This window comes from Mercenaria mercenaria, chromosome 13, assembly GCF_021730395.1.
Source record: "Mercenaria mercenaria strain notata chromosome 13, MADL_Memer_1, whole genome shotgun sequence".
NCBI classification, from domain to species: Eukaryota; Metazoa; Mollusca; class Bivalvia; order Venerida; family Veneridae; genus Mercenaria; species Mercenaria mercenaria.
Genome location: NC_069373.1, coordinates 79,886,480 through 79,900,942, shown reverse-complemented (window position 1 = coordinate 79,900,942; position 14,463 = coordinate 79,886,480). Strand labels below are relative to the sequence as shown.

Below are 14,463 nucleotides of genomic sequence, written 5' to 3'. Positions count from 1 at the left end.
TCTTATATATGATATAATAATGAGTTGACACTTGTAATTGTTGTAGCAAATTTGATTTTCAAGATATAAGTGTAGGTAAAGTATTTAAAAAATCGCTAAAATGGCAGTAAAATTGTGGAATCTAAGAACGAGACACGATCAAAGTTTTCAAAATTAAAAAGAGATACAGTGCCTTGTGTAAGGGAGACAATCCAGTCAGAATAAATTTCTTTAACAACCGACAATAGAGGATGAACACATCATATTTTCCCGAGTTTAAAAGCTGAACATGAGAGACTACTTAACAAGCTTTATCAAGATAATGCTCCAATGGAAGTCATCTGTGGTATTCCCGGACGAGGAAAAGACAGAACGCCGCCTTTACCGGTTTCCTTATCACAATGTCCACTTCTACTGGACGCTGGCTATATATTAGATGGTTCTGACCTCGGGGAGACAAGAATCTTTGTAACAGGTTCTGATTTCTGAGCCTGAAGGACATTTCCCCAAGACCGTTGCTTTCTTATGACCCTGTGCACGTGTTCCGTTCTACGTACAACGGTTGGTTCTTCGCAGTCACTGACAGATGTACGAGTTTCCGATGTGACAGTGTGTACCTCCTCGTGGTGAACCGTCGTTTCAAGCAGTTCTTCATTTTCTGCAGACACTGCAAAATATTTAGAAATATTGTTTACTGAAAAGTTGGAGTATTTTGAATGCTAACTCTTTGGTTATCATTATCGAGACTAGTGCACGAGTTCTACAGCGGAAATAATGCGCGACTTTTGGGCCGCAGTATTATTCTGCGAAAGAACGAATACATATTTCTCGATGCAAAACTCATAACATCTTTATAACATATACGCATCTGCTCTTGTAAATGTTATATAGATAGGGATGGGAACGAATATTCGAATATTCGAATATTCGAAAATCGGCCGAATATTCGAATATGAAAATCGGATTCGAATATTCGTAAATTAGTGTATAGTTTTTTCAAAATAGTTATCATTGACTTTAAGCAATATAAGCATGCTAATTATGCAGAATGAGACCGTTTGTTCTGTTTTGTTTGTTTATCGCGTGTCAAACATTGTCCAATTAACAAGAAAATTGCAATGCATAATTGGCAGGGGTCAGTGGTACGGATTAACAGTTTGCAACATGCGTAAATGTGATGTCTTTTAATCTTTTGTTCACTTTAATTGGCGCCCGTTTTATGTAACAAATTTTAAAAATTGTTTGTCTCACAATGTTCCAGGAGTAACGTCATGTCTTATGAAATCAAACAACCAATCACGCTTATAACTCTAATAATACAACTCTTTCGTTGTCCAATCATTCTGAATAACTCAAATGTTTTCTTCTAATAAATATGTTTGAAAATATATTTAACAACTTTATTTCAAGTTTGATCTTCGCTTAAAAATACTGACTTACGTTCTAACAATTAACATGCCTCCTTCGCGTGTTTGGACTTATTTCACGCGGTCTGCTGATAGAACACAAGCAACGTGTAATCTATGCAATCAGCAATTCGTATTCAAAGGAACAACTTCAAATTTGTTGAACCATCTAAATGGACAGCATCCATCTACTCCCAAGAAAGGTAATTAAATATAGATGATACACCTTTATTCTTTAGCCTGAGTAAAGGGAACGTTATCGCCGTTAAGTTACAAATGACGTCACACACACTGCACCCAGTATGAACTTTGGACGTCAATGTATATACCGCCACGGTAGCTTAGTGCGGGGTAGCTTCCTCGTTTGGCGCTCATCATTAAGTGGATAGTTCTAGGACTGGACATCCCGGTGTCAGTATAATGTGACTGGTTGGGTATCATGTCACGTGTCTGTAGCAAGATATTCCAATGAGGTAGCACTATAAAGTAAGGAATTATGCTAACTTCAACAAGAGAGCGGACGCAGTGGTCCAGTGGTAACACTCTCACTGCGAAATCAGGGGTCGTGAGTTCGAGTCCCAGCTCCTCCAACTAAAAAATACTAACATTGGGATAAGAGCCCCGTGTATGGATGCATTACAACTGGTACGCTAAAGAACTAGGGAAGCTCCTGGAATTGGAGCGTCTTCTGTATCTTGCAATACCCTCCCACTAACATTAGGAGGAGTGGCCCATATGGGTTACCGGTGGCGACTATAAATAAACTTATATTCAAACAAACAAACTGCAACAAGAAGATACCGTCGTATATATGATAGAAAAATTAGCGAGAAAGACTAAGCCTGGACCCACACACATTGGATGTCAATAAATATTGAAGTCTTAAATTACATTGTAAGAACGTGGAGATTGAAAATACGCATGTAAGATTTGATGAAAAATGGGGGACGCAAAAACTGTTTCGTCCGTCGTCTATAACTGTCATCCCTCAATCGGTTTTAAAATTACTTTGTAGAAATATTTCATATTATGAGACAACGTGCCGAGCACAAGACCCAAATCTCGAGTTCCAAAGTCAAGGGCACACTTGAAAGTCAATGGATTATACTGTGTGTTTGGTGTCTAGTTCATTACTCTGCTTTTCATCTAGGGATTTCAAAATTTTGCCCATAATGAGACGACGTGTCGCGCGCAAGACTCAAAGCCCTATTAGAGAGGTAAATTTCACATATAAAGTTCGAAGATTTTAGATCATGTTTATTGTCAGGTCAGTTATTTTACTTGGCACAAAGTGTCAGTATAGCTAAAACATGTCGCATGCAAGACCCATAGGACCAGCAGCTGAAAGGTTTAAAATCTATAACTTCTTTTATGCATGGATGGATATTCAAATACCTGGCCATCAATCATAACCATTACAAGTCGATATGTCGATTGCAAAACCCAGATCCCTTGCTCAAAGGTCAATTGCACGGGCACAAGTCGGTATGTGCAATGACCCCTTGGGCATGATAAGGTACAATTCTTGACTGTGTTATTTCAGTTTCCCCCACTAATTTAAGAATAAAATGATATCTAAAGCACAATTAGTAGTATCGATAAACATAAAAAACAATTAACAATTGTAGGTTTTCAGAATGCAGAATTAGGCATCAGTTATGTGTTACTGTATTGTATAGTTAAATATGACATTAAAATATGGCATAAAATACATTATTAGAGCTGTTGGAGTCACACCAATAATCTCATTGATCTCATTGTCGGACAAACCCATAACTAAATTGAAATTGAAAAGAGAGGTAGCGTTTATAATGATTATAGTACACGTACATTACTTATGCTAAAGTAAAGGTACGCAATGTAAATCTATGCACTGAATTGCGCTGGTAATAACATGATGCATCAGCACGATAACACAATGCGACAACACGACAGTACGATGCGACAGCACGACCACAGGATGCGACAGCACAGCCACAGTATGCGACAGCACGACAGTACGATGCGACACAACGACCACAGTATGCGACAGCACGACAGTACGATGCGACAGCACAGCCACAGTATGCGACAGGACGACAATACGATGCGACAGCATGACCACAGTATGCGACTGGACGACAATACAATGCGACAGCATGACAACACAATGCGACTGGACGACAATACAATGCGACAGCACAACGACAATACAATGCGACAGCATGACAACACAATGTGACAGCATGACTACAGCATGCGATTGGACGACAATACAATGCGACAGCATGACAACAAAATGCGACAGCACGTCAACACAATGCGACAGCACCATAATACGATGTGATAACGTGATATTAATTAACGTGTTGCTTTTGCATTGTGTTGGCGCATTACCGCATCGTGTTATCTATATCGTAGTATCGCACTTACCTTTGTATTGGTCGGCAGTATGGTGGCTCTATCGGAACACAGTACCTTGCTGATTTACGATTTAAAAAATTGCTATACATTTTTTTTACTTGTTATTACAACGAGAACATGTTATATTTTTGTGATTATTAAAACGTTTTAACATGTTGTGACGGAAACGCTGTATGCAGTATGTAAAGTGTTTTCTTTCAAGGATCTATAGAAAAAAAAACATACTTGCTGGCAGAGAAACGAAAATACTTACAGCAAAATTTAGGATTCCTGGAGAAACAAATGAAGTAGACAAGAAGAATAGTAACAACACAGAGCAGCGATAGTCCTCCGAGTATACCCCAAAATCTGAAAATAATCAAATAGAAAATGTACCCGACATTGTCTCATTGTAACGTAATCATATGGTCATTTAAGTTCATCTGAGCACGAAATAGGTCGTCGGATATCCGTCCTGCGTCCAAAATTTCTTTAAAGAATGTCTCTTCTAACCCGCTATAACTATGTTAACCAAATTTCACAGGACTGTTCTTGTGTGGTTTCATTTGAGATTTCTTCAAATCAAGGTCACCCTAAAGGACAAATGATAAAAATCTTCTCCTCAGTTATCGTTTGCCAGAGTTTGAAAAATAAATCACAAAAATGTTCCACCAAATTCCTTCAAATACTTGTTTGGTTAAAAATAGCAACAACAACAACAACAACAACATTTATTAGCATAATCGACATATATATGCCTTTGGCTAATGAACAGTATACAGTTCTTTCAAATCATGCGTATAAATAATTTGTAATCAAGATTTCAAACCCTTAACAAATAAATTTCCTTCAAATATTTACATATATTCCATTGGACTTTTTTCTTAGCAGATGACAACAAATTGTCAAACATTTTCAGATTTGGCCACGATGTTTTTGGCAAATATTTTGAACGTAAGTTTTTATATTTAGGACAAGTCAATAACACATGATACTCAGATTCTATAACATTTAAATTACAATTTTGACATATTCTTTGATCCCTAGCTATACCACTATACCTTCCAGTTTCAATAGCTAAGCAATGTGAAGACATTCTAAAACAACTGAGTAATTTTCTTAAGTAATCATTATCAACATTTGTGAGATATGGTTCAAACATAAACAGCGTTTTTAATCTTGAATAATATTCTAGTTTTGGCATGTTTGTAATACTACCATGCCATTCCTGTATAAACTGATCTCTTAACCGTTTTTGTAGCATTGGAAAATAGTTAATATTTGGCGCTATATGGTTCCATAAATATCCATATCCTAATTGTTCTAAAAGAGTTTTAACATATTTGGGCCAGTTTGTACATCGGGGAGAATTGACATTGTTACATTGGTCTCTAAAAATATCAGTCATGATAGAATCTGGATTATTTACAAGCTTTAACCAATATTTTAGAACTCTCTCTTTACACAGTATTTAGAGAGGATACCTTCCAAGTTCCCCCAACACTGCCATATTTGGGGTTTGCATTTCTACACCGAGTATCCTTTTACAAAATTTCATATGAATTCTATCTAAGCAACTTGTATCGTATACGCCCCATAAAAATCGCATGACCGCCAGGGATGGATCTAATAATCCCAATAATTCTTTATGGTAAATTTTGAAAACCTTAATCTCTGAAAATGCTGACCCGATTTCAAAATTACTTCACAATGGAAGATTTTGTAAACTTTCTCGAAACTACTGGCTCGATTTGAAAATAGATCCATACAAATGATTCTTGAGTGACCCTCTAGTAAATTCCTTCAGACCATTTTTTCGTTAAAAACATGGCCACCAAGTGGCGGAGCTAGATTTCCCATTATGACAATTTATCTGGAAATGAAACTCTGCTCCTTTGAAACTGCTTGTCATATTTTAAATGAATTTACAGCACTGTTCGTTGTTTTACCCTCTATCAAATTCCTTAAAGTCACTTTGATGTTGATTTGTTAAAAAGGTGGGACTATTTTCCTCTATATAGCTATATGGAAAACTTATCGTCTGAAACTGCTGGCCCAATCTAATAATAGCTTCTCAGTATTGTTCCTTAGATGACCTGTACCAAAATCCTTCGAATCATTCCGTTTACTTAAAAACATAGCTAAGGGTGAGGGGTGGTTTGTGTGTAGTTTTCCCTATAAAGCTATATGGAAAAATCTGAAAACCTTCAAAATACTTTGAAGGCAATGTTCCTTTGGTGACTCTGTAACAAAATCCTTCAGTCTGTTTTGATTTGTTAAAAAGCCATTGCTGCCCTGACATGTGGCTAGTTTTCTCTTTATGGTCATATGGAAAACACTGGAAATATTCTCCTCTAGCTTCCGATCCAAATTCAAAATATTTTCACACGTCGACAGTAAGCCCGACCTGACATTTTTTATTCATTTTTGTTAAACCTTTAGTGTATTGTCTTTCTTTGTATTGATTTCTAGTAAAATACGTTATTCATCATCCACGTCCCTAAATGTTTTACTATTTCTGATATTTCTCGTGGCATCCTAATTAAGTTACCTTTCCCCGACCACTTAACACCGCCCCCCCCCCCCCCCCCCCCCCCCCCCCCCCACTAGCCCTATCTCAAAACCATTTCGAAAGATTTTAACTTGCGTGACCACCTACTACAACTATTCAAAACTAGGTTTATGGTAAAAACAACCTGTGGATTATAATCTATACGTTATAAAGTGAACAGAAACGCACTTCGAAATAAAAACCATTGCGTTTTCAAAGAAAATTTCCGTCTTATTACAAAGAATGTTTATACAATATGTATACACGGTTATGCGATCTTATCTTTTGAAATAAGTCGATATGGAATTAAAATCCTTCCACAAGTGCATGTTGCTAACCGACGTCCAAAGAGTACCGTAAACCTAGAAACGATTTGAGCAAAATTTGCGAGGACAGTAGCCTACATTTCCCTCAAAACTTGTCGCTAGCTAAATTTAATGCTATTATTATATATAGTATTATATCATCGAGTCACTAACACTATGTTTACAGTAACAATGAAAACGTGTCTGATTCTTGAAGGGATAACGCATGTCACAGTTTTTTTCATGTTATGATATCTGCAGAGCCCCAAGAGATTAGTAGGGGCCCGAGACCGGTAGGGCTAGGTTTCCAACGTATCCTGAAGGATCCTGCGGATATTATAACAGGCGCTCACGTTATTCTAGTATAAAACGTGAACAAATCTCAAAACTGAATATACTGTCCATTCAATGCAATATGTCTATGAAATGTGCAAGAATGTCAGCGTTGTTTATCACGTTGACGTCCTTTAATTTCAAATTATCCGTTATGCGGCCGTAATATGTTTACGCTTTGCAGTGGAACACGGTGGGGAAACCAAGAATGCAACGTCATCAAAACCCTGCGCAAATGAGCTGGCCACACACAAATTTACGTCGATTCAGGTAAGAAAAGTCTTGTAACTTTTTTATTACTGCAGCTTTCGACTCGAGATAAAGAGCACCGTACCCGGCCTGGAGTATACTATTCTGCGGTAGTGTTCCATGTTGTACGTATAGCTTGGTTTTGCTTGAAAACGCGAACAGTTGGCAAAGAGGGTATGAGCTGTACCACACTTTTGTCTAAGAAAGTGAGTTTTGATCGTATTTTCGTGAAATGAGGACAGATTTGACGCTCATTTAATATCCGTGACGAGCATAATAGTCAACCACTGTTTTATTTTGCTATTTACAAGGATATCTGACGATATTTTATTCAAAACAAACAACATTATTAAAATGAGAACATCCACACTGACGACTTTGTTGGAGAAAATCCACACTCTTAATTACCATTATTGCAGTTATCATGAGTTATTCTTCCTAAAAGCTATGTCTTAGGCAGTCAAGCTACGTTGTTCAACAACCAGTGTCGTCTATACATACAATCAGCAGTTCTAACCATTTACCTCGAGTCTAGACCAGTTAAAATAGATCTGCCTTATCATATGGCAATGGCTGAGCACATGTTAGGCTAACATTAATCTCTGTGTATAGTGTGGCATAAGGACACGGTGTTCAGATTGGTTGCATCTTAGGAAAAACATATTTTAAGATAACAAGACAAATTTGCATAAAAGTCCTGCAAACAAAGTTTCAAAGCAAATAGAGGATTGGAATAGTTATTGTATTGTTATTTTGTTTATAACTATATCCACCCCAAAGTGCATAAAACACGGATAATTAGTACTTTAACTAAATATTATAACTAAGATATTTTAAATCTAATTTCAGCAAATGGAAGTCTCTTTCAAATATCAAATACAATCCAACCTTATACATAAAAAGGGCATTATAACTTAAGGTGATTATGCACATTTGATAAACCGGCAGAAAGGCATACAATGTATTATCATTGCGTAGACTAAAGCCTTGGTTCTGCATACGGAACCGAAATTCATTTATTGAATGGTAATCCCATGACAACAATATTATATTTCTAAAGATAAAACGTGATATTAAAATTGTTCGAACATTAAATAGTTCTAAATAGTGTCTTTAAATCAGCTTGAAATGCGCTGATCTCTTAAAATAAAGGCAACGTCTATAGCCTATAGTGGTAGAGGGTCCGCTTCGAGCGCGCGAGGTCGTGGGTTCGATCCCCGGCCGCGTCATACCAAAGACGTGAAAAATGGTATCAGTAGCTTCCTTACTTGGCGCTCAGCATTAAAAGGGAAACTGGCCTCTTCTCTCATACCCTCGTGGAGATTGATCCTATCAGAAATGAGGGGTCGAGAGTGAATAATATAAGTTGTAGAACTTCCTTCACAATCGACCTAAAATGAATTCTATATAAACTAAAATAAAGGCACACGTAAGACTTAATTTTAAGCTTATATTTTCGACTGAGAAGATTCATTAAAAGCTTCATTGGGGACAATTTACTTTTGAAAAGATGATTTCCTATAGGCACATATTACAAAATGTTACTTAAGGTCAAAACATTTTGTTAAGCAGAAAAAATCACATGACGCTATCAATTTACATTTGCCAAAAGTTGCAAGTTTATTCTATAGTTTGGAAAAAATCGGAGTTTAATCGAATTTTAAATCAGTGAAGAAAAACAAATGGATCAGAACTTGTAGAACTACCTTAGGCAACACACGGAAAGATTTTCATGTGACGCCTTCAACTTTCGTCAGTATTTATACACCTTTCCACACTCCTCACATCCTTGGTTTTCTCTCTCCGCTGTGACTGTCTTAAGTGATCCCGCAGAGCAGGTTTTCTGGCTGAAGCTTAACCCCTAATATCGCACTTTAATCAAATGCTGATTTATTAAAATAAATTTCCCATAATTCGAAATGTACTGCAATGCTATTGGACAAAAATAATTTCAAACATTAAATACTGTTACAACTGTATTAATAAATTTACTAGTTGCGGACACCTTTTGATATTAGCAGATCTTAATAATTTCAAACTATTTTATAGAGCTTGAGCCGTATTGTTCATTAATAGTAGTTCAGCCAGGAAAATTGTAAGGGTGTTTAAGTATAGGTTTGTGGTTTGGCGAAAGAAATTAACATATACTTTGTTATCTCGCATATGTAATTGGTGCCAAAATTATTTAAATGAAATGAGAAGATTTATTTTTCTAATTATTGGCTACCTGCTTAGTATTCAAAATTATTTTGTGAACAAATTTAAGCTCCGCATACAGTATGTGACTTACCGGGTTAATAAACGACTGGAAGTAAATGTTGAAAATTAACAAAATTAATTTCCCAACGACATTTGTTGTTGAACAACGTAGCTTGACTGCCTAAGACATAGCTTTAGGAAGCATAAATGCAATAATTGTAATTAAGAGTGTGGATGTTCTCCAACAAAGTCGTCAGTGTGGATGTTCTCATTTTAATAATGTTGTTTGTTTTGAATAAAATATCGTCAGATATCCTTGAAAATAGCAGAATAAAACAGTGGTTGACTATTATGCTCGTCACTGATATTAAATGAGCAATAACCAAGCTAAACGTACAACATGGAACACTACCGAAGAATAGTATACTCCAGGCCGGGTACGGTGCTCTTTATCTCGAGTCGAAAACTGCAGTAATAAAAAAGTTACAAGACTTTTCTGACCTGAATCGACGTAAATTTGTGTGTGGTCAGCTCATTTGCGCTGGGTTTTGATGACGTTGCATTCTTGGTTTCCCCACCGTGTGGAACGAGCTAAAAGGTGTGTTAACAGCGCATGAGCGCGAGAATCTCACTGTTAAAAGACGTTTACTTCCCTGTTAAATCAGCCCCTGAAAACGAGAAAAATAGTTTTATCTTAGAATGTGATGTTAAAACAACTTACGCTATAGAACTTGAGTCCACCATATCAGAATGTACATGTGAGTTATCTCAGAGCTCGTCTGTCATTTCTTTGCATAAAGTTGACAGTTTCGAGTTTTACAGACCGAAAAAATGTCTGTCTACACATCAAGCTGCATTCATTAATTATTTTCCTCAGACATACCCCTACACTGCTAATTTATTCCACTATTGTAACAATTATCCGGCGCAAATTTGTGCCGAAGTCACACACAGCTTTTATATATATTTTACTTATATGTTCACTTTTACGATGCCAGCGTCTAAACTTTCAAGTTTTCGGGTTCTTCGAGCAGTTCAAAATCCACCTTGAAATATCCTAGACACGACACGTTCTGTCAATAATACAAATTAAAATTCAATTAGATATTTGCGCAGAATGCGCGTTTATTCTCGCAATACTTCACGATAAATCAACAAGTCCACAGGTCTGCCAGAAACATCAATTATACAATCGAAATTCTTTATTGAACCTCTTATCACTCTAATCCAGATTAGCACTGATGCAGAAATTGTTCTTAAGATAATCTTCGAATGACAATATAGTAATAACGTAAGATCGTATGTAACAAGTGCTTGATCAGTTCACTTTCGATTTTTTATTGATGAAAACTGTGATCCTAAAACTGATCATTATTAAATAATATATCAAATTAACTATTAGTCTATCAATACCGGTTTTATAGCATTGTGTATTATATTAATTAATATACAAGAAAAAAATCTCCCTCGGATCTAGTCGGGTTTATACTCGTTTTATGGAAAAACAACATTCGTTGTATCTGATACTATTACATTCTCGCCTTCAAGATAAATAAACTAGTAAGTTAAGATCTAAAATCTATATTATTGCATGAATTCACTCAATTGATAATACTTGCTATCTGATCGTACAGATTTTAAGATCATAGATAGATTAATTGATATGAATAACATTTTTTTTGAAAGACCATAAATTAGTTTATTTTAAACTTCATCTTTTATGTCATTTGGTGCCTAGAAAGCAGAATGCTTGCTCCTAAAAACAGTTTGGTGCTTCCGTATCATTTGGAAATAAAGACTGTCCTTGCTGAACACTGTTAAACAAATGTAGATTTGCGATCATTATTTTTATTTTACATAAGAGAAATCAAGCGAATGTAGTTGAATTATAGATTGCAACCAATGTCTCGCTGCGTTTCCTAATCAACTTCTAATACAGTTCAATGATTCAAACAGTTCTATCTTCGATCTAAGTCTGTCTATATCGATATTCAAACACACCTTATTATTTCATTTATTCATACGCAAGAAAAATGTCTCTTTGAAGTGAAGTCGGTGCCGAACCACTCCCATGAGCAGACTTCCGGTTTATTTGCCATTCAGTTTATAGAAAATAATTCATTCCTTAAATCATTAGGGAAAAGAGGTTTTATTTATCGACAAAAATAATCTATATACTAGAACAGAGTATGAATAATGTTCATACACGTAATGTACACTGAGGAAACTTCTTGAAGGGTCGTTGTTTCTCTTAACCAAATTGTCAGATGGCTGTCGCTTGCAATGGCCTTTTTGCTTTTACACTTTATTTCTGCATTAATTAACTGGATATTTGTTATACCAAATATTTTAATGGAGGAAGGCCCTACAATTCAACATATGAGCCGCGCCATGAGAAAACCAACATAGTGGGTTTGCGACCAGCATAGATCCAGACCAGCCTACGCATCCGCGCAGTCTGGTCAGGATCCAAGCTGTTACCTTTGAAAGCCTATTGGAATTAGACTAACTGTTAAATCGAACAGCATGGATCCTGACCAGACTGCGCGGATGCGCAGGCTAGTCTGGATCCATGCTGGTCGCAAAGCCACTATGTTGGTTTTCTCGTGGTGCGGCTCATATATATATCAAGGTTTGCCAATATCGTAAAAAATATCAAAAGTATATTCCAAGTTTAGCTGTCAGACAAGAGTTGAATATTTGACTCATGTCATAGTTTTAGAAATATATTTAGAAAATATGTTAGAGTATGTAACGATACGTGTTTTGTCTTCGCCTACAAGTCAATACCACATTTGTGAGGTACAGCTGTTTCTTAAAAACCGTTCAATATCTTTCAAAAATTCTTTTTTATTTGTTTTTCAAAGTGTTCCCTACCTACATCTTCACAATTTTGCCATCTTCGCCAGAGCTTTTGTATTCCCTCAGCAACCCATGAAGTAGTCCTGCTGCTGAGGTACCGATTAACAACAGCTGATATCAAAGCCGCCCTGGTTTTTCCAGCAAGCCGGGTTTTTTTTTCAGTTCTGGAAACAAATAAAAGTTGCCATGGGATGGGGTGCAAGGTTTGGACTGTACAGAGGGTGGGATAACAAGCCACTTGAATGAGTTATATCTTATGAGAGGCAGTGTATGAGAGGGAGAATTGTCATGCAAAAGAGGCTAGTCTGGGACGCAACTTTTTCCGTTTTTCTTAGTTTTTTTCTTCAAAATTACTTCTGAATAGTATCTAGCAGTCACAGTTTGACCTTTTTGCATGAAATGAGCCAGCTTTATCGTGAATCCTAAATTGCAACCAGCATAACCTTGCCAGCAGAGGGAGACAGCTTAAACTTCTTGGGAGGTGGGGAACCAGCTCGGTTTTACTGCTTTTATTTCAGTTCAGCATAATGAATCTACAGTTCATCTCCAGTGACGGGATATGCAGGTTTTAGAAAAGCTTTTCTGCAACCTTTGAATACATCATAACACGAGGGATCACATCATAACACGAGGGATCACATCACAGTGCACTTTATTCACGTATCATTTTACAAAAGAACAATCAGTCTGTCTAACACCAATGATAATATCGTAGGATTCAATTCCCTAGGTAGAATAATTGTGTGTTTTTACAAGTCTCATAAGCATGCCCACAGGTCCGATACCTAAACCCACAATCCGGTTGGTCTTGCAACGGCAACGATGACCAATATTCGCACACTTCCCGGGTGGACACACCCGGTATCTGCAGCAGTTGTGATTCGATCGACCAGCAATTGCTGACATTATCTGTAAAACTGCAAGGCTTATCAGTAAGTAAGCAGTGGTTCTAGGTGTACACGTCTTCATCTGAAAGAAATAAGTTGTAAAATGTGGAGCGAAACAATATTCGTAATGAGTAAATTATACTACATGCCAGTGTATTGTTTAAGAGCCCGTTATAATATTTCAAATAGAATTCTTGTTAAATGTCAGACGAACAAAGGGACATACTTTGAATAGATCAAACAAATTCCTAAATGGACTGACAACCGTTTGCTTAGATACTCGACATTTTAGAATGGTTACACCGGAATGAAAAATAAACAAGACACTTCCTTTAGCCTACAAGCCATTTTCTGCGTTTTTTTTAAAATAAATATTATCAGTAAATATGTAGTATTTTTTGTGTTAAAAAGTAAATCCCTTCCCATTAAACAGAGCAAAAAGGTGTTCCTACCGTGCAGTGTTCTAAAATAAGCGATTTTCCATAATTACATACATTTCTATTTAAAAGAAGCTAACTATGTTCAAAGCAATATAGCTACCACACTATGAACTGAAAACCTACCCATTGCGAGGGAAAATATTTATAGAAAAAATCATGACTTAGAGAAAAAAATTACCTTTTTATCTTCTTTCAATGAGGTGTTTTCAACGTTGATTAAACAATAAATTCATAACATACGCTAGAAAGCCTTCATCATGCTTTCCATGCGGTTAGACGTTACGTTAGCTGGGAATGAGGTAAGTCTATACCTGGGAATAAGGTAGCGTCTGTGCGTTCTGATTGGTCAGTCATGTAAACAAACCCAAGAAGTGACTTTTTTTCAAAATTGAGATTTTTTACGCCATTTACAGTATTTTATTATACATTTTGACAAAATTTGCTACATTTTATGTGAATTGAAAAAAAAGTTTTATCAAACGAATTTCTCCCGCCATGCCAACGATGTAAACAGAGGGATATCTCATTCACACGAAAATTACTTAAATAAAATATCATTAATCGTATGTTTTTCGTCCGATATTTTGGTAGAACTAAGATAGTTCTCAAAAAAGATTTAATTAGATATACATGTTTCGATTTATGGAAGGCCGTACACGCTATATAATGTTATAATATAAGTCTATGGGAAAACAATTGGTGGTCTCTAACCTTTAGTTTTATCAAGCAGGGGTCTTCCCGATGAGGACTTTATGAATCCTTTTTATTCGCTCAACAATGCATTTTGTAAACACAACTGTATAAAGGTTCAGTATATTAAATTTTAAATGTTCGATCCTTGTCGAAAGAGAAATTACAAGCTCCTTAAGA

At 36.3% G+C, this 14,463-nt stretch overlaps 1 protein-coding gene across 1 annotated transcript; it reads right to left on the bottom strand.

Annotated features, from left to right (window-relative positions):
* Position 1: 1 nt before the first annotated feature.
* Positions 2 to 10,669, bottom strand: LOC123529451 (uncharacterized). The gene is made up of 3 exons (XM_045309779.2): positions 10,126 to 10,669; positions 4,042 to 4,136; positions 2 to 646 (listed from the first exon to the last, which is right to left on the bottom strand). Exons 1-3 carry the CDS (start codon positions 10,146 to 10,148, stop codon positions 405 to 407), a joined length of 360 nt encoding a protein of 119 aa, XP_045165714.2. The 5' UTR covers positions 10,149 to 10,669; the 3' UTR covers positions 2 to 404.
* Between the last annotated feature and the right edge of the window lie 3,794 nt (positions 10,670 to 14,463).

Bases quoted from the DNA above. Each gene is read 5' to 3' on its own strand.
- LOC123529451 (XM_045309779.2), bottom strand. From the start codon at position 10,148: ATGGTGGACTCAAGTTCTATAGC. The intron at 4,137-10,125 runs GTAAGTTGTTTT...GATTATTTTCAG, and splicing joins GTGGACTCAAGTTCTATAGC to ATTTTGGGGTATACTCGGAG. The intron at 647-4,041 runs GTAAGTATTTTC...AATATTTTGCAG, and splicing joins CAGGAATCCTAAATTTTGCT to TGTCTGCAGAAAATGAAGAA.